The 24853-nt window shown below is 31.6% G+C and overlaps 1 protein-coding gene across 2 annotated transcripts in view; it reads right to left on the reverse strand.

Annotated features, from left to right (window-relative positions):
- The window catches only part of LOC126886036 ((11Z)-hexadec-11-enoyl-CoA conjugase-like), a 522212-nt gene that overhangs the window by 7348 nt on the left and 490011 nt on the right, over nt 1-24853 (reverse strand). For both annotated transcript variants that reach the window (XM_050652879.1, XM_050652874.1), the window contains exons 3-4: nt 20055-20274; nt 6241-6577 (exon numbers count right to left, since the gene is read on the reverse strand). In XM_050652879.1, coding sequence (XP_050508836.1) covers nt 6241-6577; nt 20055-20268 — 551 coding nt within the window. In that variant the 5' untranslated portion in view covers nt 20269-20274. The remainder of the gene's footprint in view (nt 1-6240; nt 6578-20054; nt 20275-24853) is intronic.

Consider the following 24853-nt stretch of genomic DNA (forward strand, 5'->3'; position numbering starts at 1 on the left):
GTGTAATAGGAGGATTGTTTCGCTTCTTGATGCGTGTTTTCAGAATTTCCCAAGCATGTTCAATAACGTTCATGTCGTAGGAATTTGAGGGCCACTGTAATGTAGATATTCCTTCTTCTTCCAGAAAATTTTTTACTGCTGTTGTTCGATGAGGAGATGCGTCGTCATGCATAAACACAAATTCATCACCTACTGCCCCTCAGAATAGACGTATGACAGGATTTAAAACTTCCTCGAAATACACAGCACCAGTTACTCTTCTCTCCAGAACCAGCATTGGCGTCCGTGTACCACTCATAATACCACCCCAAACCATAATACTGCCACCTTCAAATTGGACACGCAGTTGAGCTGTTTCTAGACGGGCTTGTCATCCTGGGGCCCTCCAAATCAGTGTTCTTCGCGAATCAGATACCAATCCAATTTTTGACTCTAGAGACTATTAGAGAACATCACGTTATTCCAGTTAGGGCCATCATGCACCATTTCTCTAGCCCATTACAATCTTACTATTTTGTGTTGGTAGGTTAGTTTAGGAACATGTAGGGGTCTTCTACGATACAAATTTACCGCATTTAGTCTGCGTGTTAATGTTTGCCGTGAAATAGCCACGGCTATTCAGTCCTTGAAGTCAAGAAATTTCTCTGGATATACCACTCTTGTAGATTCCAGACGATTTTTACGAGCTATCAATGGTATGTGCCGGTCTTGAGCTGCTGTTGTACATCGACTTCTACCACTTCTGGGACGATCCTTGACGTCATTTGTATCTTGGAATTGTTTTTTAATTTTCGATACAACACTCCGAGTAACATCAACAATATTCGCGATATCACTTTGACTAAAGCCCTGTTGTAACAAAGCAATTACCCTAGATCTGTCAAAAAGAGATATCATGTTTCTAGGGATTTTTAAACGGCTCAATTCAACTTTAAACAAAGACTGAAATAATGTGTAAATATGTAAGCTAATCAGTTGAATGTGACCAAGATGATACAAATATGATTGAAATTTTTTGCCATTTTCATTTAAAAACTCTCTAGAATGAATATCAACAACAGTTTTGAAACCACCATAGGCGTAGATATATTATTTGTACGTATTCCAAACTTTTGGACATGTGTGTATGTTACCGTTAAAATCCGATTTCAATTAAAACCCAAATTTACTAGGAAAAACCAGTAGTAACTCTGCGCTTTAGACAATTCTAGTTTTAACTAGTCAAAACTAAATTTGACTGTTAAATTCAGTTAAAACTAGAAATCCCGAACAAATTTCATTTAGAGTAGTTTATACTAGTAGTATGGTATAACTAGACCCAAACCCAGACATCCAAAATGAAAGTTATCCTCCAGCAATAAATTGTTCTATATATTGTTCAGTAAAATGTTACACCATTTTGAGCGTCGGGTTTTGGGGGGGGGAGAGGGGAGAGAAATCGGTAAATTCGTAGTTTTTTACGTTTTTTGTCAATATTTCTAAAACTATGCAGTTTAGCATAAACAACCTTCTATACAAAAATATTCTACATAAAATTTGAAATAAAAAGGCCCTATCAATAATCCTTCTAAAATGAACGTTTCCAAAGTTACGGAGATAGTATATAATTGGTCCAAAAAAGGCCTAACCCAGACATCCAAAGTAAAAGTTTTTCTCCAACACAAAATTATTCTGTATGGTCCACATATTGTTCAGTAAAAAGTTACACTAATTTGAGCGTCCGATTTGGGGGGGGGGAGATGGGGAAGGAGTCGGTAAAATAGTAGTTGTTTTGCGTTTTTCGTCCATATTTCTAAAACTATGCTTTAGCGTAAATTATATTCTATACTTAAATTTTCTACATCAAATTTAAAACAAAAAAGGTCCAATACATAATTGTTATAAAATCAACGGTTCCAGAAGTACGGAGGGTGAAAAGTGGAGGTTTTCGATACTTTTTATATTTATTGGGCAATTTATAATATTATTACTGATGCAAGAAAGTTTTTTGTAAATAAAATTTGCTATTTCAGTGGCCGATGGTATGTTAGTGATAAGCCCTTGAAGAAACGTCAACCTCACCACCCAAAATCATCATCAATTGTTGTCCAGATAATATAAAACGTATCGAAAACCTCCACTTTTCACCCTCCGTAAGTCTGGAACCGTTGATTTTATAACAATTATGTATAGGACCTATTTGTTTTAAATTTTATGTAGAACATTTTTGTATAAAACATTATTTACGCTAAAGCATAGTTTTAAAACTATTGACGAAAAACTTTAAAAAAACTACTAATTTACCGACTTCTCTCCCATCTCCCCCCAACCCGGACGCTCAAAATGATTTTTACTGAACAATTTGTGGACCATATTATAGAACAATTTTTTTTGGAAGAAAACTTTTACTTTTGATGTCTGGGTTAGGCGTTTTTTGGACCAATTACACTATACTACCTCCGTAACTTTAGAACCGTTCATTTTAGAAGGATTATGCGTAGGACTCTTTTTATTTCAAATTTAGTGTAGAACATTCTTGTATAAAAGGTGGTTCATGCTAAACCGCATAGTTTTAAAAATATTGACGAAAAACTTAAAAATTACGAATTTACCGATTTCTCCAACCCCCCCCCCCCCTCCACCAAACCCGACGCTCAAAATGGTGTAACTTTTTTCTGAACATTTTGTGGACCATATAGAACAATTTGGTGTTGGAAGATAACTTTCACTTTGGATGTCTGGGTTATGCCATTATTTGGATCAATTTTATCATATATTTTTTTTCACTACGGTAAGAACTAAAACATACATAGGTTACAAAATAATATAATTAATTACAGTAAATATCTCATTCTTACATTACATAATACAAAAGAAATACCTATTCATTCAAACGATTAGTTTTACATTCACACTTTTAATTTAATTTTTTGAAGAAATGTCATAATTAGTTTAAAAATTAGTACTTAAACCTGCTTTCAGCAATTCTTGTATTTATTAACATAGTACGTAGTAATATAGTTGTATATAGTTGCATATAGTTGCATATAGTTGTATTTATTAACATAGTACGTAGGCATTGTTATTTGTAAGCTTTATTTTTTTTATTTATTATTTTTAAGTGTATACTGGACAATTTTATACTTATGAACGAAGAATAATAATTTTATATGTAGTTGCGTGGCTAAAGGTTCTGAACCAAGGCCAGAATAAAATATATAAAAAAAAATTTATCATATCATAGTTCAAATTATTTTTTACTGGAATTACTAGTGAATTACTAGTGCCTGTTGCTGCCAACTTGCTCAGTTGCCTGTCACCTCTTATAACACAATGACCTAATTAATTACCCCATTTACCACGTGTGGGAATCATATGTTGCCCTAAAGCCACATCCATAGGAATTTTATCCATCCTTTGGATTTTATGATGTTTATATTTATATGAGACTTTTTGTCTACTTTTAAAAGGTTTCAACCTTTGTATTTTTTGGTGACTCACCATGTTCTTGTAACACTGATGATGCTCTTGTTACGGAGCGAAATCGTTTTGTTTCTATGTTTTTAGCCCTATAGTGGCTTTTTAAACTAATATACCTTTCACCAGGACAAAATTTTTTTATTAAATTTTACTTGTAATTAATGGTATACAGCCAGCTACTGGAAATTTTCCTTGTGGATATTTATATATATACAGTATGTCCCTGTAAGTTATATCCATATGGAAAACTTTTTTATTATTAATTTTAAGAAAAAAAGTTATTCTTTATAAAATGTTCTGCATGGTCCAAAACCCAAGATTCAACTATCAGATATCAAATTTTATGAATGTTATACGAGGTATGTCAAAAAGTTTGAATTTCACTCAAGAGTAAAGTAGTTTTGTTTTTCACAATATTAAAAATTGCTATTATGAAAAGTTGTTTGGAATTAAAAACTATATTCTAACATGCAATTACATCCTTCTAATTGAAAAATTTTTTTTGGAAAATTATGGATATTTAACATTATTTTCAGTTATTTCAATTCTGATAACTCTTTTATTATTCGTTTTACGAAAAAAAGTGATTTTTAATAAAAGTTTTGGATGGTCTAAAACGCAAAATACAACTATCTTATATTAAATTTTATCAATTTTATACGAGGTATGTCAAAAAAAATAAATTTTGATCAAAAGTAAAGTACCTTTATAGTTCGGAATATTTCAATTAGAAGGATGTAATTACATACTGAAACATAGTTTTTAATTCTAAATAACATTTCATAATAACAATTTTGGATATTGTGAAAAATAAACGTATTTTAGAAATTTATATTTTTTGACATACCTCGTATAAAATTCATAAAATTTGACATTTTTAGGTTTTAGGCCATGCAGAACTTTTTATTAAGAATAGCTTTTTTTTGTAAAATTAATAATAAAAGAATTATCTGAATTGAAATAACAGAAAATAATGTTAATTATCCATAATTTAAAAAAAAATGTTTCAATTAGAACGATGTAATTGCATACTATAATATAGTTTTTAATTCCAAACAACTTTTCATAATAGAAATTTTCAATATTGTGAAAAATAAAGCTACTTTACTCTTGAGTGAAATTCAAACTTTTTGACATACCTCATACAATATTCAAAAAATTTGATATTTGATGGTTAAATCTTAGGTTTTGGACCATGCAGAGCTTTTTATCAAGAATAACTTTTTTCGTAAAATTAATAATAAAAAAGTTTTCCATATGGATACAACTTACAGGGACATACTGTATAAACTTACATGCATAGAAATCGGCCCACTTAAAAATTTGATCATTTTTGATGTCTAATATTTCCTAAACCTGTTGGCCGATTTAAATGTTTTTTTTTTGACATGTTATAGCTTGATTCTTTAACAATACCACTGTAATAATATTGTTGCTAAGCAGGTAAATTTTCATTGTATACTGGGTATACCAATCAAACTGTGTTTTTTTTTTTCAAAATTCGCATCACCCTGTGGAATATTCTAGCATTTATAAAATACTCAAATTAAAACCGAATTATAGCCTCAGGTTTTCTTAATATTCTGTGATTCATTCGGTTATGTTGGATAATAAAAAAGTTAGGTACTTCAACAACTAGACATGTTCTTCATCGATACACGGTGTCTTTAAATAAGTGCGACAAACTTTAAGGGGTAATTCTGCATGAAAAAATAATGACAGTTGGCTTTACAAACGTATGTCCGCAAATATTTCGTTTCCGAGAAACGGGATGTTGAATTTTTTCTTATAAACTGACGATTTATTTATTGCTTTAAAACCAGTTGAAATATCCAAATGAAATTTGGTAAGTTTTAAGAGACAGGTATTGCGGATTTTTCAACATGAAATTAAGAATTTTATATTCACTATTAGCGTGCATACGGGTAATATGATCGGTCATATTGCACATATTCGCGCTAATGGTGAATATTAAATTCTTAATTGTATGTCAAAAAATGTGCAATATCTACGTCTTAAAGCCCACCAAATTTCATTGGCATATCTCAACCGGTTTAAAGCAATAAATAAATCGTCAGTTTGTAAGAAAAATTCAACATCCCGTATCTCGGAAACGAAACATTTGGGGAAATACGTTTATAAAGCCAACTGTCATTATTTTTTCATGCAGAATTACCATTTAAAATTTGTCGCACTTATTTAGGAACACCGTGTATTGATGAAGAACATGTCTAGTTGTTAAAGTACCTAACTTTTTTATTCAATGAATCAAAAAACAAAATGTTAGGAAAACCTGAGGCTACAGTCGGGTTTTAATTTTAGTATTTTATAAATGCTAGAATATTCCACAGGGTGATGCGAACTTTGAGAAAAAGAACACAGTTTAATTGGTACACCCGGTATACAATGAAAATTTACCTATTTAGCAACAATATTATTACAGTGGTATTTTTAAGGAATCAGGCTATAACATGTTCAAAAAATCACTTAAATCGGCCCATAGGTTTAGGAAATATGAGACATCAAAAATGACAAAATTTTTAAGTGGGCCGATTTCTATGCACGTAAGTTTATAATCGTCACTAACTCACTACTTCTAGCTAATAAAAAAATGCTCGCTGTAATAGGAATGGCTTGTCAAAAAAATCTGATTATTCCCTATGCATTTTTTCAAATTTAGAATATGGCAACAAGGGGAAAATTACATGAATTCCTTATTGTTTGACTTCTAGTTTACAATGGTACCGATATTGAATTCAAACAAAATATGTCTTTTCTTACTTTTTCTGAAATTTTACTACGGGATCGGCTGCAACATCGCTCATGTCAATGGTCTTCCCTTTATGTTTAACTTCTGGATGCTTTTTCATTAACAACCATCCCACATGGGAGAAAAAGAATCCTCTGTTTGAGTTGTGGGGATCAGCATCAGTGTCGGTATATTTGTGGTGTAGTCTGTGGTCTCTGGCCCAAATGTAGATATTATTCTGTAGGGTAGATGTTTGCATCAACATTAGAAATATTCTTAAAGGCAGTTTTGCTTTATAAGCTTTATGGGACCAAAGACGATGAACTCCACATGTGATTCCGAAGGCAGCTAAGTAGCCGAAAATATGCACTGAAAGTAAACAATATGGTACATATAGGGGAGAACAATTAGAACGAAAACATGCATTGTTTCGAAAAAATTCAAACAAGCTTATATTTTTCTAAAACTTTTTTTGTTAGTTTATATACATGCTAAAGTAAAAAGTTCTATTCGAAGATTTGGCCGCTAATTGTTTATTAATTGTTTAAACAATAACAATAAATTGTTTTGTATAAATAATTTTAAAAATATCGTTATAATCATCATTTTACTTTGATCAAATATATTTATATTTTGTTTTTGATTATGCTGAATCCGAATATGGCATTGCAATTTGAAAATTCTTATACAGAAGCTCTTATACAGTATGTCCGCGTAGCTAGGAACCACATGGAAAACTTTTTTATTATAAATTTTACGAAAAAAACTTATTCTTCATGAAATGCTCTGGATAGTGAAAAATCTAAAACTAAACCATCAGATATCAAATTTTATCAATTTTATACGAGTTATGTCAAAAATATGAATTTCGTTAAAGAGTAAAGTACCTTTATATTCCAGAATATCAAAAAATGCTATTATGAAAAGTTGTTTGATATTAAAAACTATGTTAAAATATACAATTACATCATTCTAATCAAAAAAAAATTCAATTTTTTCTCAAATTACGGATACTCATCATCGTTTTATTACAATTATGATAACTATTTTATTATCACTTTTACGAAAAAAAAGTTATTCTTCATAAAATGCTCTCCCTGGTTTGAAATCTAAAATACAACCATCAGATATCAAACTTTTTTAATTTTATACGAGGTACGTAAAAATATGAATTTTTCTTAAGAGTCAAGTGCCTGTATTATTCACAATATTTTAATTAGAAGGATGTAATTGAACACTAAAACAAATTTTTTAATTCCAAACAACTTTTCTTAATAACAATTTTCGATATTGTGAAATGTAACGGTACTTTACTTTTGAGTGAAATTCATATTTTTTGACATACATCGTATAAAATTAATTAAATTTGATACTTGATAATTGCATCTTAGATTATATACGATGCAGAGTATTTTATAAAGAATAACTTTTTTTCGTAAAACTGATAATGAAAAAGTTATCAATAGGTTTCAAGTTAAGCAGACATACTATATAAGAGCTAAAAAAAAATTTTTTACTGAACATTTATTATTGTTGAAGCTTATTATTAAATGTATTTTAGGTAAGTTTTACAGAAAAAAGTTTTGATCGCTTTGTATAAATATTTTTTTAGCTGGTAATTTTCAGTTTTTTTATTACATTTTTGTTACCTTTCTTAATTTTCTCAAAAAGAAATAGTCTATTTCATTTCTAAAGTGAAATAATTTAGTGCATTTTAAAGAATACATCCTAAGCTTTAAAAAGTACTTATAAAACTGTAATAGATCTGTTCAAACTTGAGTAATACCGTCTTAAAGTGGTGGTATTTCTATAAAACTACGAAGATTTCAAAAATTACCATTTTTTGAAACGTCATATCATTTGAATTAAATTCTTGAAATTTTTTTTGAATGAAACATCATTTAGTAAGATTCTTGAAAGGTAAGTTGTTCAAAATTTAGGGTTTTATAAGAAAAATTGTAGTAGTTACACATGTTTAAATCCTTTTTAAACAAAATTCATGTAAGGCTCACTTTCCGCCCCCACCGTACTTATGCCCATACATTTCATTTATTTTTATTATAACCATAAGATAGCGTAATTATTCTTCTTTCATGTTCAATTTGTAAAATTTCATTTGATCCATTATTTAAAGAATTACATTAAAATAACTCAACCGTTCACTTCGGCGTACGCTAGTTTACAGTGCGCCAATGTTTGTGAGAAGGGTGACTTAAGCGTTATAATATATAAAAAACTATAGAATATGCAGATTTAATTTTAGAAAATTCTTATTATAAGATTCTTTTTGTAAAATTTTCTGAATTTTTCAATGGTCAAGTCAGTTTTTTTCTAAAATTTATATTTTCGGAGTTATTTAAAAAAAAACATCCAATTTCGTAGTTCATTTGTTTAATAAAAAATGAAGCACCCACTTCTCGAGTAGAACTTTTTGATATGTTGTTTATTAAACATTTCTTAATGAAATTACAAAAAGTTCTATCTTGTTTGATTTTTTCCGAAGTGAAAATCTATATGCACTCCTCTAATGGGGTAAACAATAAAGTTAAACCGTCCACACAAGCTCTGAAAAAAGCACCTGACTGTCGGGGCGACAACGTTGGGTCTGACTGTTGGAGCGTGTGTAGTGTGTAGGCTTGTCTCACGACAAAAATGTAGTCCAATGCGTATCTGTTTTGAGATAGACGTTGAGATTTTTTTGCAGAAATTGCTTGGAATTAACTCATGTAATAATAATTGAGTTATCCTCCCACTCAAAAAGGTCCAGAACATTGTTTAAATAATCAAAATGTCAAAAATGAAGGAAAAATTCGATTCTTTTCTTCGTTTTTTGATTACAACTTTAAAAGTATTAACTTCTGAGAAAAGTTGTACTAACATAAAAGTTGCGAATTAAATTTCCTACAATAGAGGATTGGTTAAAAATTTTAAAAATTGTCACCCTTTTTGCAAAATAGCAATAATTGCGAAAATACCATTAAAAAACAAGTATTGACATTTTACGTTTTTAAACCATTTATGCTACACATAGGACTTTTATGTTTTACACAGACCAACTTTATGATATAGTAAAACAATAGTTTAAATTTCGTTAAGATCGGTTGAATAGATTTTGCAAAATAAATTTTTCAATCCAGCTTTCCAAAAAAAATTCATTTTTTCAAAATGTTGCAGGACTGGAAATAAAGCAGATAGCAAGTTTTTTACGTATAGAATAATATTGTACCTTTCATATGCAATTTGCAAAATTAAAATCGGTTAAATACCACGGCGTCAGGAATTTTTTTTAAATAAACATTAATTTTTGGTGCTACCAAACACTAATAAACAAATTTATTTATTTATATCGAAATATACTAAAAATTAAAATTTATCAATTATTATCAAAGGTGATTTCAATGCCCAACAGAGCAAACATATCTGCTGTCCTGCGCGTAGCGGTACCCCGTCAAAATAGCCCCGTCAAAAAAGCTCCGACAAAATAGCCCCGACATAATATCCCGCACACAAAATAGCTCCGACAAAATAGCCTTCAGACAAAATAATAATAGTCCGCCGACAAAATAGCCCCGACAAAATAGCCCCGACAAAATAGCCCCGAAAAAAAGCTCCCTTCAGAATTAATCATTAAATAATTCCTTAAAAATACATTTCTTCGGAAATGGTAATTATCCTCTATTCAGATGTTTATCTTAACCACATTAAATAAAAATTGTCTTTTCAGAGAACTCGAGTCCTGTCTTTCCTGCCTCTTGGAAGTTTGAACTTGTTAATTTATGATATAAACATTTTTTTTCTGTTTTCGGGCAACAGTAAAATGCATTTTAAATTAAATAAATTAAATAAATTCTTCCTTTTTGTCAAATAATTTAAATTAAAAAAAGTTTTTGGACACCTTGTATAAATAATTATGTAATTGTTTATATGAGAGGCTGTTTTAGCCGAGGCTATTTTAGCCGGGGCTATTTAGCCGGGGCTGTTTTGACCGGGGCTATTTTGTGTGCGATCTATTTTGTCGGGGCTATTTTGTTTGCGGGCTATTTTGTCGAGGCTATTTTGTGTTCGGGCTATTTTGACGGGGCTTTTTTGACGGGGCTATTTTGACCGGGCTATTTTGACGGGTCACGGCGCGTAGCACCAAAAATTAATGTTTATTTAAAAAAAAATTCCTGGCGCGGTGGTAGTTAACCGATTTTAATTTGCAAATGAAAGGTACAGTATTCTTCTATACGTAAAAAAATCAACTTACTCTCTGCTTTATTTTCAGTCCTGCGACATTTTGAAAAAATGAATTTTTTTGTGAAAGCTGTATTGCAAAATTTATTTTGCAAAATATTTTAAACCGATCTTAATGAAACTAACAGTATTGTTTTATTTTATCATACAGTTTTTCTGGTATAAGGTCCTAGGTGTAGTATAAATGGTTGAAAACGTAAAATGCAAATAGTTTTTTTTTATGGTTTTTTCGCAATTATTGCTATTCTGCAATAAGGGTGACAATTTTTAAAATTTTTAACGAATCCTTTATTGTAGAAAACTTAGTTAAGCAACTTTTATGTTAGTGCAACTTTTCTCGGAAATGAATACTTTTAAAGTCATAATCAAAAAACATGTTATAATCAAAGTCAGATGCCCTTCGTTGCTACGAAAAAATACATTCAGTGACATTAACGACAATTCATGTTTTAAAAATTATAAAAGTGATGACATTCAACCGTCAAATATTTATAACAACGGTGTGTTTAATTGTACTGATTTGTACTTACATAAATAAATTACAATAAAATTTTGGTTTCTAACAGATTTATTCAAGAAATAATCGCAAAAAATTGCACTCGATCTCTAAAATTATTATCGAATTTTTGCCCTCGTGACACTTTGACATAATTTCACTCCCCTTCGGGTCGTGAAATTAAAACTGTCAAAGTGTCACTCGGGAAATAGTACATTATATACCGCGGGACTGAAGTAGTACATTTAATCCTGAAGGTAAAGTTTATGGCCCGACCGCAGGGAGGGCCATAATTTACCTGAAGGATTAAATGTACTTCAGTCGCAAGGTATATACGATACTTTTCGTACTTCCGGTATGATTTTATTAATTATTTCAATAATTTCAATCAGTTTTTTCTCTCTTCAACTCATTTAATAAACTGTCTTTAAAATAAGTTACCATAGTAACATTGCGTTGTGACAGTTATAATTTAGAAACATTGTCATTACTAGTGTCATTGTAAAGAAACATTGTTATTGATAATTATTGGTATCATGAGTGAAGAAGGTGTATCTGATATTGATAAAAGAGCAGCCGAAGTAGGTGAAGAATTGTTACCACCGAAATCTAGAAAACTATACGAGCAGCAGTACGATGCTTTTAAAAAGTGGTGCCGCTTAAAAAATGTGAGACAACCTACTGAAAATGCGCTGTTAGTCTACTTCGATGATAAATCAAAAGCGGTTTGTGCCTCAACTCTCTGAATTACTCAATGCTGAAATCGGTTATTAACATTAGAGAAGATATTGATATAAGTAAATTTCCAAAATTATTAGCTTTTTTGAAGAGAAGAAATGAGGGATTTAAGCCAAAGAAGTCAAGAATTCTCACGTCTGAGCAGGTTAAATTCGTTTGTTTGTGATTTAATCGTTCCGGGAGTTTCGTCAATATTTAATCCCGGAGGGATTAAATGTGACACTTTAGTACCTGTCACAAGGGAGTGAAGTTGTCACTTTAGGCCCGGAAGTACGAAAAATTCAATAATTTTAGAGCTCTTGTGCAATTACTACTGATAATTTTACATATACCATTTACCATATTCGTAATAAGTTGTTTATTTCGTTCTTTCCGTATTCGTTAATAGTTCAGAGAAATAAGGAAAAAAATATCGTGACACAACCTCCTCCAGGCCGAAACTAAATTTTTTGAGTAGTATGGACATCTATATTAATAACCTATGTGTTTCCTGCAGCCGATTTTGATGATATACATAGTTATAAACAAATGAAAATCAAAAAACGGTAAATTCTCGCTTTTTTCGTCTATAACCAAAAAGTTAAGTATTTTAAACAAATTTGACAGTGAGAAACTCATAAATCGTATAAAAAACTTCAATATGGCGTTCACTGAATATGTCTATCCTTATTGGTTGCTTAGAAAATTGCAAAATAAATCATAGATTTTGAGTTTTTATAAATATTCATAACTTATGTAAAAATTAACTTAGAACGTTCTTATTACACGGAATGCTGAGACTTCTGGTGCTTAAATCATACCCTAAATTTCAAAGCAGTTGGTCAAATAGTTTAAAAGGTATTTAATTTGTTTATCCCAAATTAATTTTTTTTGCAACGTTATAAGTCAGAAAATGATGAAGTTACACTAATACTTTGGTTAGTTTATGAAAGAAGAAGATTTATTCTATTAATTTAATTTAAAAAATTTCAAAAAAATCTAAATACTGCAAAATTATTTTACAAAAACATGTGAATTAAAAAAAGGGGGCTAACTTCGTCCCTAATTGTCCTAGGACAATTGTTTTTCTTTCTAAATGTGAATAAAAAGTTATTTTAATTGGTTTTATGTAAACAAAAAATCGACGTGTTTTGCAAAATAATTTTACACTGTTTAAAATTACTTTTTGTCATTTTTTTTTAATTAAGTCAATAGTATAAATGTTCTTCCATAAACTGTCAGAAGTCTTACTGTAACCTCATAATTTTCTGACTTATAGTGTTGCAAAAAAAATGAATTTGGGATAAACAAATTAAATAACTTTTAAACTATTTGACCAATTGCTTTGAAATTTAAAACATAATTTAAGCACCTGAAGTCTCAGCAATTCGTGTAATAAGAAGGTTCTAAGTTAATTTTTACATAAGTTATGAATATTTATAAAAACTCAAAATTTATGATTTATTTTGCAATTTTCTAAGTAACCAATAAGGATATACATATTCAGCAACGCCATATTGAAATTTTTTAGACGATTTATGAGTTTCTTACTCTCAAATTTGTTTGAAATGCTTAACTTTTTGGTTATAGACAAAAAAGGCGAAAATTTACCGTTTTTTGATCTTCATTTGTTTATAACTATGTATATCATCAAAATCGGCTGCAGGAAACATATAGGTTATTATGAATAATATAGATGTCCACACTACTCAAAAAATTTGGTTTCGGCCTGGAGGGAGATGTGTTATGAGAAAAATCTTATTTCTCTGGACTATAATGATCCATTTATACACAAATGGCGTGTTAACTATGAGAATTTACTCGGAGCTGTATTTAAAACGTTGCACTTTTTGTAGTCCCAATTATGACGTTAGAAATTAAAAAATACGGCTTATACACATTATGTTTGGACAAAATGTAAATGAGATAATAATTTTACGTTTTGTCAGATACTTTTGTCAGGGCGTGTGTAGACGGTTTTACCGAGTCGTAGAAAGCTGGGAAAAAATTAAATCAAATCTTGGCATCTAATACTATTGAAAAATGTAAAACCGTGGAGTGGGAAAACTGATTATAACCAATGTCCTTTAAGGATGAAGCACTTGAAGAAGAGGAATATTCATTTTTTAGTAAATGTACTAAATATCAATATACATAATATACAGGACAGCGCAAAAGAATGGCAACACGGTAATTTCTGCTAGAATGATTTTTATAGATTTTGGTGAGTAAAGGTCTTCTAATGCGACCGATATTATAGTGGTAATTACATTGTTGTCAAATCTTCCATTTTTCTGGAAATCTAATGAACTTTCTTATTTTAAATGAAACACCCTGTATATCTTTTGCGTTATGAAGATCTTAAGAAATACTGATTATTTTTCATGTTATATTCCCTATACCTAAATGCAATAATTTCGGAGTTATTGCTACATTGATTAAAAAAATGTTTAAACAAATTTCGTCCTATTAGAGGTAAAACTCACTAAGTGCACTTTTTTGAGAGTGTGGCATTTTCATCAATTTAAACTCAATACGGTACTGCCCAGCCCTGGCGAAGTCACCTGCTGGGGCTCTAACCCTTCTAATTGCTGAGATAACTTAATAAGTACATAATATGGTACAATTCACTAAGTGAATTATTGTGAATTTCGGTTTCAGGGTAAAACTCATTAAAACTTAGTATTGCACTTAGTGAATTTTTCCTTACAATCTGGAGTACCGAATCGGTACTTAGGGATCTTTCAAACAATACATTAGTAAACACAACTGTGTATTATTAGTGTGCATTATCTATTCGACGACTGATTAAACAAATTAGTCTAATTTATTTCATTGTAGCAGATAGCTTACCTAAAGAGTTCTATTTTGTGATTAAGCAGGAGACTTGTGTGTTATATAGGGTGTCCCGAAAATATTGGTCATAAATTATACCACAGATTCTGGGGTCAAAAATAGGTTGATTAAACCTCACTTACCTATATACAATAGTGCACACACAAAAAGTTACAGCCCTATGAAGTTACAAAATGAAAATAATTTTCTTTTCATTTATCGAAAACTCTTAGAGATTTTTCATTGAAAATGGACATGTGGCATTATTATGGCAACAATATCTTAAATAAAAACTACAGTGAAATTTGTGTACCCCATAAAAATTTTATGGGGGATTTTTTCCCTTAAACCCCCCGAAACATTTGTGTAAAAAAAATTTTAAAAACACTGTGTTTAACTAATGGTACCACAATAATAGTTTAATTGGAACGTACACAAACATTTGGGGTGTTTAAAGGAACAAAACTCCAGTAACATTTTTATGTAAATATATTAAAAAAGAAGCCGCATCTCGATAAAAACTTGCTTATCGAAAAAATACTAAGAGGTAAAAAAGTTTTAAAAACGTTCCGTTTAACTAATAATACCACAATAATGAATTAATTGGAACGTACACAAAAGTTTAAGGGATTTAAGGGATCAAAACCCCCATAAAATTTTTATGGGGTGGAAAAATCTCACTATAATTTTGTTTTAAGATGATCCTGCTATAAGAATGATACATGTCCATTTTCAATAAAAAATCTTTAATAGTTTTCGATATATTGAAAAAAATCGATTTTCATTTTGTAACTTTAAAGGGCTGTAACTTTTTTTATGAGCACATTTGTACTAAGGTAAGTTAGGTTCAATCGAACTATATTTGACTCCAGAATGTGTGGTATACTTTATGATCAATCTTTTCGGGACACACTGTATTGTATTGTTGAAACTGAAAATTATTATTGTGTGCATTATCTGTTTGGCGATTGATTAAAAAAATATGAGTTTAAATTTCTTGGTAACAGATAGCTTACATAAAGGGTACCATAATCTATTTTGCTATTAAGCGGGATGCGACTTTTGTGGATGTCATAAATACCGAAAAAATTGCATATTTTCTAAGAACGAAACTTATTGTTCATTGTTTAAATAATGGTCTGTTATTTTTGCTAGTTCGTTAGTTATAAGTCAGCGAAATTTTATATATAGATGAAAAAAAAACAAAAACTGGAGCCCGCCAAAGCATTTCTGAGGTTTACGGCGCCACTGTGCCGTAACGGTTGCTTATACGAAAAAAATGCATAGGACCTTATTTGTAGAGAAAATAGTGGTCTTTAATTTTGTATAAGTTTTGTTTTAAAAGAATGCATCGCAAAATCGGCAAAACATGCTTTCCAAGGGATAGGGGTAGTTTCTGCAGTTTATTTTCAAGGATAGGGGTAGTTTCCGCGGGGATGTTGCAATATTTATATATATTTATAAAAAAAACCCTATTGATGGAGCATATGTCAATATGGGTCAAAATGCAAAAAAAAAAATTTCAACCCCCCTTTATTTATTTTTTTTTGGCTACAGGGGTTGCATTACGAAATCGCTTTTGGTGTCCATGCATGGGTAATAAGAACGTGCACAAAATGATATATGAAACATTTTAATATAGGGCATGGTGCGTGAAGGATTTCAAGAAAATCTCTTTATTAATTCTCCTTTTTTTGGGGTAGTTCCGGAAAAAAATGGGGGTGCATTATAGCAATTTGTAAATAATTCCAGTACATGGATAATCGCTGAAAGTTTTTTTACTCTAGAATAGGCGGTTCAGACGGTATAAAAAGGGGTTTTTTAAGATTTAACACCCTGTAATTAAAAAATGGGCAATTACTCGTAAAGGAAACCAAAACCAAAAAATCAGCCACTTATTTGTGATTAATCTCCCCAGGGTTTCTTCTTAATTTTCATGACAGTTAGGAAAAATTTTTTTTTAAAACATCCTTGTTAAAACTTTGGGGCGCCACCCCCGCTAAACGGTGGGTGATAGACATATTACGCTGACAGAAAATAAATAGTAGGAAATGTAGTCCTCTTCATTTTACTATTAAGTAATTTTTTTGCAAAACATACAGGAAGGACTACGTTTCTCAAAAACCACAAATTACCCCCTTTAAAAGGATGGAAAAGGGGGTTCCGGGATGAAATTGTTTAAGAAAAGGTTAGTCTTATAATAAGCACCCCTTGATATACCAGAAAAAAAATAAAACCGGACTTGTGTCTATTTGAATCTAAAATAATGTCTACCAGGGCCGAAAAAATTGATTTTTATAATCTTCTTCTTAAAACGCAAATCCACTAATGGATGTTGGCGATCACATTTTCCGTTAACTCTCTGTTTCTTGCAATGTGTATCAGAGATTGTATGTCGTTAATCCCTGTCCATTGCCTTATGTTTCGGAGCCAGGACATTTTCTTGCATCCTATTCCTCTCTTGCCTTCAATTTTACCCTGGATTATAAGTTGAAGGAACTGGTATTTTTCGTTTCGCATGATGTGACCCAAATACGCCGTTTTTCTTTTCTTGATGTTTTCGAAAAGCTGACGTTCTTGGTTGATTCTTTTAAGTACATCCACATTTGTGACTTTCGCCGTCCATGGTATCTTTAGGATACGGCGATAAAGCCACATTTCGAAGGCTTCTAATCTGTTTATATCCCTCGTTTTGAGTGTCCAGCCCTCTATGCCATATAGCAGCACCGACCACACGTAGAATTTAGTAAACCTTAGTCTCAGCGTAAGTTCGAACTCTGAGCAGGTCAGTACCTTCCTGAATTTTACGAAAGCTTGTCGAGCTTGCTCAATGCGACATTTTACTTCCCTGTCCGATGCCCAGTCTTCAAAAGGCCACGTTACTAGGTATTTGAATTTGCTCACTCTCTCAATGGACTTAGTATTCAGTGTTATGGTGGAGTTTTCAAATGCATCCAAGTTTCTGAAGATGATCATGAATTTGGTCTTTTTGGTATTAATCTCTAATCCCATTCGCTTACTGTATTCTCCGATTATAGTGACAAGTTGTTGAAGATCTGCTATGTTGTCGCAAATTAAGACAGCATCATCAGCATATCGTATGTTGTTGATCAATACTCCATTCACTTTGATTCCCATCTCTGCATCTTCCAAAGACTCTTGAAATATGGCTTCCGAATAAATGTTAAATAAAAGAGGGGAAAGCACACATCCCCGCCGTACACCCCTTCTTATATGTATGGATTTGGATATAGAATTGTCTATTTTTAATTGTACTGCCTGATACCAGTACAAGTTTTCAATGCATCTTATGTCTTTTTGGTCTATATCAAGCTTCTTGAGGATCTGCATTAACTTGTGATGTTGGACACGATCAAACGCTTTCTTGTAGTCTAAAAAGCACAGGAATACGTCCTTCCTCTGATCGTAACAATTTTGGACCAACACCTGTGTTGCTACTATTGCTTCTCTTGTTCATAAACCTTGCCTAAACCCAAACTTAGAATCACTGAGGTCCTATTCACATTTTTTGTATAATCTTTGATGTAGTATTTTTAAGAATATTTTTAAAGTGTGACTCATCAGGCTAATGAGTCTGAGAACCTCACATCTTTTTGCATTGACTTTTTTGGGTAGGGGAATAAATGTAGAGAGCAACCACTGCTGAGGATAGCAACCAGTTTCATAAATAAAATTAAATATTTTATGTAGTGCTGAAATTCCCCTTTCATCTAGTAGTTTGAGTATTTCTGAAGGGATTTCATCAGGTCCAGGTGCCTTATTGTTTTTTGAATATAATATTGCCTTTTCTATTTCCTCTTTAGTGATTGAAGGGCCAGTCTGCTGGTCGTCTGTATAAACTTCACTCATGGGTCTTTCGTCATGAAAGAGCTCCTGGATATAGTTTTCCCATATATGAATTTTCTCTTTTTCACCTAGCACTACCTGGTTATCCTGATTAACTATAATAGTTGGTCTTCGTTTTCTGTATATACCAGCAGTCTCCTTAAGCTTTTTATGTAAATTCCGATCGTCGTGCTGTCGTTGTAAATGTTCTAGGTCGATACATTGTTGCTTAAGCCATTCATTTTTTGCTATTCTTATCTTTTCTTTTATTTGCCTGTTAATGTTTTTATACATATTGCTGCCATCTGGGTCATTCTTGTGTCGTCGTCGTTCATCCATTAGTAATAGTATTTCTTCTGTCATCCATTTTTGCTTCTTGTTATTTGGTTTGTACCCCAAGTTGCTTTTCATGATGTCTGTTACAGCACTTGTAATCGTATTCCATGTTGGTGTTAGATCTTCGGTAATGTTTGTCGTCAATATTTGAATTTGTGTGTTTATTTCATTACTTATTTCTGCTTGTATCATTGGATCTTTCAGTTTATCCAATGCGATCTGTTGTTGAGTTTCAGGCTTGTTTTTGCATGAAAGAGCGATCTTTATGACGGCCACTAATAGTACATGGTCAGAAGGCACATCTGCTCCGGGATATGTGCACGCTCTTTTGACAGTTGTGTTGAATCTACCGTTGATGAGAATGAAGTCTATCTGATTTCTTATTATGTTCTGAGCTCTATCGGCTGCAGATTTCCAAGTATAAAGCCGACGGGGGTGGAGTTGGAACCATGTGTTGGTAACTCTCATGTTTTCTTCCTGACAAAATTGTACAAGTCGGTCACTCCTTTCGTTCCTTGTTTCAAGACCATAAGGTCCAACTACGTCTTCAAAGCTGCCTTTCCCTATTTTGGAATGAAAATCTCCCATAATTATGTTAACATCATGTTTCTTTTTCAATTTAAGCAATTCTTTGATTTCACTATAAAAGTTTTCCACCTCTTCATCTGCTGCATCTGCAGACCTGTATGATGTTGAGATTATTTGGCTTCGCTTCAAGTTTTACCAATACTGTGCGGTCGGAATATGGTACAAACTCTGTGACAGCTCTCATCAATTTTTTACTTATCATAATCCCGACGCCTTTTCTATGATCGCGGTCGTCATTGTCTGAGTAAAAGAATGTTCCGCTCTCTGTGGTGCATTTACCGGATCCAGGCCACCAGGTTTCTGAGATCCCCAGGATATCTAGATCGATTCTGCACATTTCTTGAGTTAGGTTAGCCAGCTTCCCGGCTTCAAATAAGCTGCGTGTATTCCAGGTGCCTATCTTTAATGTCTTTCTTAAGTTTGCTCGTACATTTATGTGTTTTTATATGTGTAAAAAAAAATTTTAATAAAATTTATTAATTTAATGTAGCAATAACTCCGAAATTATGGAATTTAGTTATGGGGAATATAATATGAGAAATAATAATTAGTATTTATTAAGGACTTAAAACGAAAAAAATATACAGGGTGTTCCATTTAAAATACGCAAGCTCATTAAATTTCCAGCAAAACGGAAAACAATGAAGTTACCACTATAATATTGTCCGCATTAGAAGACCCTTACCCACCAAAATCTATAAAAATCGTTCTAGCTGTTTCTGAGAAATTACCCTGTTTCCATACTTTTTCGCTACCCTGTACATGTGAGTTTTAACTTAAAATTTAACTTACTATATGCATATATTTTCCATGTCATTCTACCAGTAAACATTCTCCAATATCCCCAAAGTGCTAAACAATGAGCAACTACATATATAATAATATTTGTCCATACTAAATCTTGCTCAAAATATCCATTTCTTTTGATTTGTTCTTTTGATTTCTGTTTGCTCGCAAAACTGTTGTTTGTTTGTCGAACAGCTACGTTATTATGTAATGATGTCATCTTTACCTAGAATTAAAAAATTTATATATACATGAAAAAATCTAGTCTTTGTATCTACTATTAAAACACATATTTAGGAAAAAGCCAAAACCTAAAATGAATCTAGAAGCGCTTAGAGAGCCAAACGTTAAGCATATATTTGTAACAGACTTGGAAAGAGAAATGGAAAACATCGAAAGTATCACTGAAGTATCACCGGAAGATCGAATCGAAAAAATATGGACAAATATAAAAGATACCATTCAGACTCATATAAAAGGGAAATTGGAGACGGTGAAAGCTGAACCAAAACAAAGATGGATGACGCAGGAAATTCTCGATTTGATAGAAAGAAGAAGACTACACAGAAATCGCAATGAAGACCAGTATAAGTTATTGTACACTGAAATAAGAAGGAAAATAAGGAGTACTAAAGCGCAATGGTTCTCCCAAGAATGTAGCGAAATCGAGGAGTATGAAAGAAAATATGATTCTTTCAACATGCATAAGAAGGTAAAAGAATTAGCAAAGTGTGGAAATATAAGTAGTCGTGCGATAGCTGATTCAAATGGAAATCTATTGTTTGACACCAAACAAAAACTGCACCGATGGAGGAAATACATTGAGGATCTTTTTCAGGATGATCGACCAATACAACATAACATAACGGACGCGAATAGTGGACCACCTATAACTAAAAGCGAAGTGGAAGATGCTATACGCTTGTCAAAATCAAAGAAGGCCATGGGACCGGATGAAATACCCACAGAGGTTCTAAAACTACTAGGAGATTGTGGAAGTAAAGTATTGGTTGACTTGTTTAATGCTATATATCAGGGGTCACCAATTAGCGGACCGCGGTCCGCATCCGGACCGTGAGCTAGTTTTTTGCGGACCGTCAATTAATTCAGAATATACCTAGTGTTTGGCAATTTTGAAAATATTTGGCCATGAAATTGTGTACTATGTTTGGCTCAACTTATGTGTGCGAAGCCGCTTTATCAAGAATGAACTTTATTAAAAGTCGGTAGAGATCTCAGTTAACAGATGAATATCTCAATTCCCTAATGAGACTCAGTTGCACTAAACTCCAAACTTCAGACAGGTTGTACATAAAAAATGTCATTTTTCTCTCTGATAATTTAATTTTACAAAGAGTTTTCCCCCTTATTGTTATACATACTTACTAATCATTAATTTTGAAATTAAGTAAGCTGAAATAAAAAATTGTCATATGCATTTTTTATATTCATTTCCTCTCTACTATATGTTCAGTAGCAGTACTTTTCAGATGTGCATATAATTAAAATAATTTTCAGATTTAATAAGTTTTTGTACTATGATTATTTATTATAAATTCCTCAGTTTCCGTTCTACAAAATTGAAGATGTCTAAAAACTTCATTAGCAAACAAAATATAAATTCCTAATTTTTAAAATATTCTCAGTAACAATTTACAATATAGTCCAGGAACTGAAGCTTTTCACCTCGCAATTTTTACAGAATGGATCGATTTGCTTGAAAATTTGAGAACAAGTAGTGGATAGTCCAAGGATTAAAATCTATATGATGCCGAAAGGCGCTTTTACCATGGGGGTGGTTGCCACCCCATCCCGGGGGTGGAAATTTTTTATTATATTTTGACCGCAAAAGTTGATAAAAATATTCATTCTAAGCAAAAAATGTTCTATCCCTTTTTTTGATAAAATGAATAGTTTTCGATTTATTCGCTATCGAAAGTGTTAGTTTTATATCGAAAAAATAAGTGTTTTTCAATAATATACTAAGTTACGATTCACTCAATTTTTGCCGTAGAAAAAATTTTCTCAAACCAATTTCTTGGGAATTAAATAACCTACAATTTCATATTTAAAAATTTTTTCGTATCTCTGATGCTAATCTTTCTATTCTGAAGAAATCGACATTTTTACCAAACTACAAAAATTCGTTATTCGCTTTTAACTCCGGTTTTTTTAAAACTAATCGTTCTAAGCCAGTCAAACTTCTAGAATCTATTAATAATACATAAAAAAAGAAGAATGAATAAGGCCAATGACTAAAAACACTGCTAACTTACATTATTATGCTCCCAATTGGATTTCTCCTTTTTTTTCAAAAAAATATATTGATTTTTTACCGTAACTTATCTATTTTTTATCTTAGAAAATTTGGCAAAAAAGAATTTTGTTGATTTTTATAAGGTATATAAGCCTATTAATATTAATTCTTTTTAAAATCCTCAGTCGCAAAAAGAGGTGACTTTGAAAGGGTTGGTAAAGGTGGTTTTTGCATGTTATTACAAGGTTTAATTATCGATAACTCATTCAATTTTTGATCTAGTAAAAATTTTTGCAAACCGGTTTCTTGAAAATGAATAAGCTACAAGTTAATATTTAAACATTTTTTCGTATCTCTGATGCTAATCTTTCTATTCTGAAGAAAAGCCATTTTTTCCAAACTACAAAAATTCGTTATTCGCTTCTAACTCCATTTTTTTTAAAACTAATCATTCTAAACCGGTCAAACTTCTAGAACCCAATAGTATAAAAATAAAGAAGACCAAATAAGGTTAATGACTAAATTTAGATAGGGTGGTGATTAGGAGGTTGCTTCGGATCACTTTTTCGCTAAATAAAGTAGGGACTAACATTCTTTTCAATATACGTCACTTAATTTTTGAGCTAAGGACTTTGTTTTTATTTCTGGAAATAGATATTTTAAAATGCTTTAAATTAGTCTGAACAAGTTATCCTCGAAAAATGCATAGTTTTCCCGTCTTTTGACTTTGAAACTACAGTATTTAGCATTTGACGAAAAAAAGCTAACATTTAATAATGTATAGCTCGATTACTATTGGTCATAAAAAAAATTAAAAGAAACGATTTTGTTTATTGTTTGAAAAGGTACATTTTTGTTAAGTAAAGTTGTTTTGATAGAAAACTTTTGGAGTTATTAGCCGAAAACTTATTAACAACATTGATTTTTTCGATATTAAACTAACATTTTCGATAGCGAATAAATCGAAAACTATTAATTTTATCAAAAAAAATGTATAGAACGTTTTTTGCTTAGAATGAATTTTTTTACTAACTTTTGCGGTCAAAATATAATAAAAAATTTCCACCCCCGAGATAGGGTGACAACCACCCCCATGGTAAAAGCGCCTTTCAGCATGATATAGATTTTGATCCTTGGACTATCCACTACTTAATCTTAAATTTGCAAGCAAATCGATCCATTCTGCAAAAATTGCGAGGTTTTGACCTATTTTAAGCTTCATTACATGGACTAATACTGCTGTTTTCAAAATGTACTGATCATAACATCAAAACAATACACAATGAATTTATATTTTATTTATTGTACCAGGAAAACTTACAGAAAAGTATACAGTAACCAAAAAACAATCAGATATTATTAGTTTTCCTTTCCATATTAGTCGATATGTGAGGCCACTTTCGTATGAAAAATGTTTCTGACTCGATTTCTTTGCGGATTCCTGTTCAAAAGTGTCCCCTTTAAACAAATCAGAAGGGTGCCGGGTGAAACAATTTTTTAAGAAAATTCAAAATTACTTTTTTGCCTCGAAAAATATATTTTTAGGTTTCTTGGGTCATTATAAACAATAAAGGTCTCCTGTCATATTTCTGAAAAGTTGATAGTTTTTGAGTTATAAGCGATTTAAAATCTGAAAAATGCTAAAATATGTATGCATTTGCGATGCTTGAAAACTCATAAGTTTTAATAAAATGACAGATCTTTTTTATTTAAGATGACCCAAAAATGCTAAAAACATATTTTCGCGGGCAAAAAAGGTGATGTTTTGAATTTGTTAAAAAAAATATTAAACAATTTCTGTCCAAAAATTTCGCTCGGCACCCTTCTGATTTGTTTATAGGGGATATTTTTGAACAAGAATCCACAAAGAAACCGAATCAGAACAGTCAGACACAGGCAGCATATATCCGGACCCCGGAAGTGTCATAAGTTTTCGAAACGGACCCTCAGGGAAATTAATTGGTGACCCCTGCTATATATAATCATGGTTACTTACCACATGATTGGCTGAAATCTACTTTTATACCAATTCCCAAGAAAGCGAAGGCAAAAGAATGTCATGATCATCGAACCATTAGCCTAATGAGCCGCGTACTTAAGGTCTTTCTGCGGGTGATCCATGCGAGAATATATAAAAGAATCGAAGAACATTTGGGCGAAACTCACTTTGGCTTTAGAAATGGACTAGGTACACGAGAGGCCCTGTTTGGGTTGCAGGTATTAGTACAAAGGAGTAGAGATGTAAATGCCGATGTGTACCTATGTTTTCTTGATTTCGAAAAAGCATTTGACAAAGTATCACATACTAAGATGTTAGATGTTCTAAGGTCTACTAATATTGACGATAAAGATCTAAAAATCATTGCTAACTTGCACTGGAATCAAAAAGCCACAGTTAGAGTAGACGGTGATCACACAGAAGAGATTCAAATTCAACGTGGAGTAAGACAGGGATGTATTCTTTCACCATTATTTTTTAACATTTATTCAGAAAAGATGTTTGAAGAGGCACTCAGTACTACACAAGGTGGATGTACAACTTAAGAGA

This window comes from Diabrotica virgifera, chromosome 1 (assembly GCF_917563875.1).
Source record: "Diabrotica virgifera virgifera chromosome 1, PGI_DIABVI_V3a".
NCBI classification, from domain to species: domain Eukaryota; kingdom Metazoa; phylum Arthropoda; class Insecta; order Coleoptera; family Chrysomelidae; genus Diabrotica; species Diabrotica virgifera.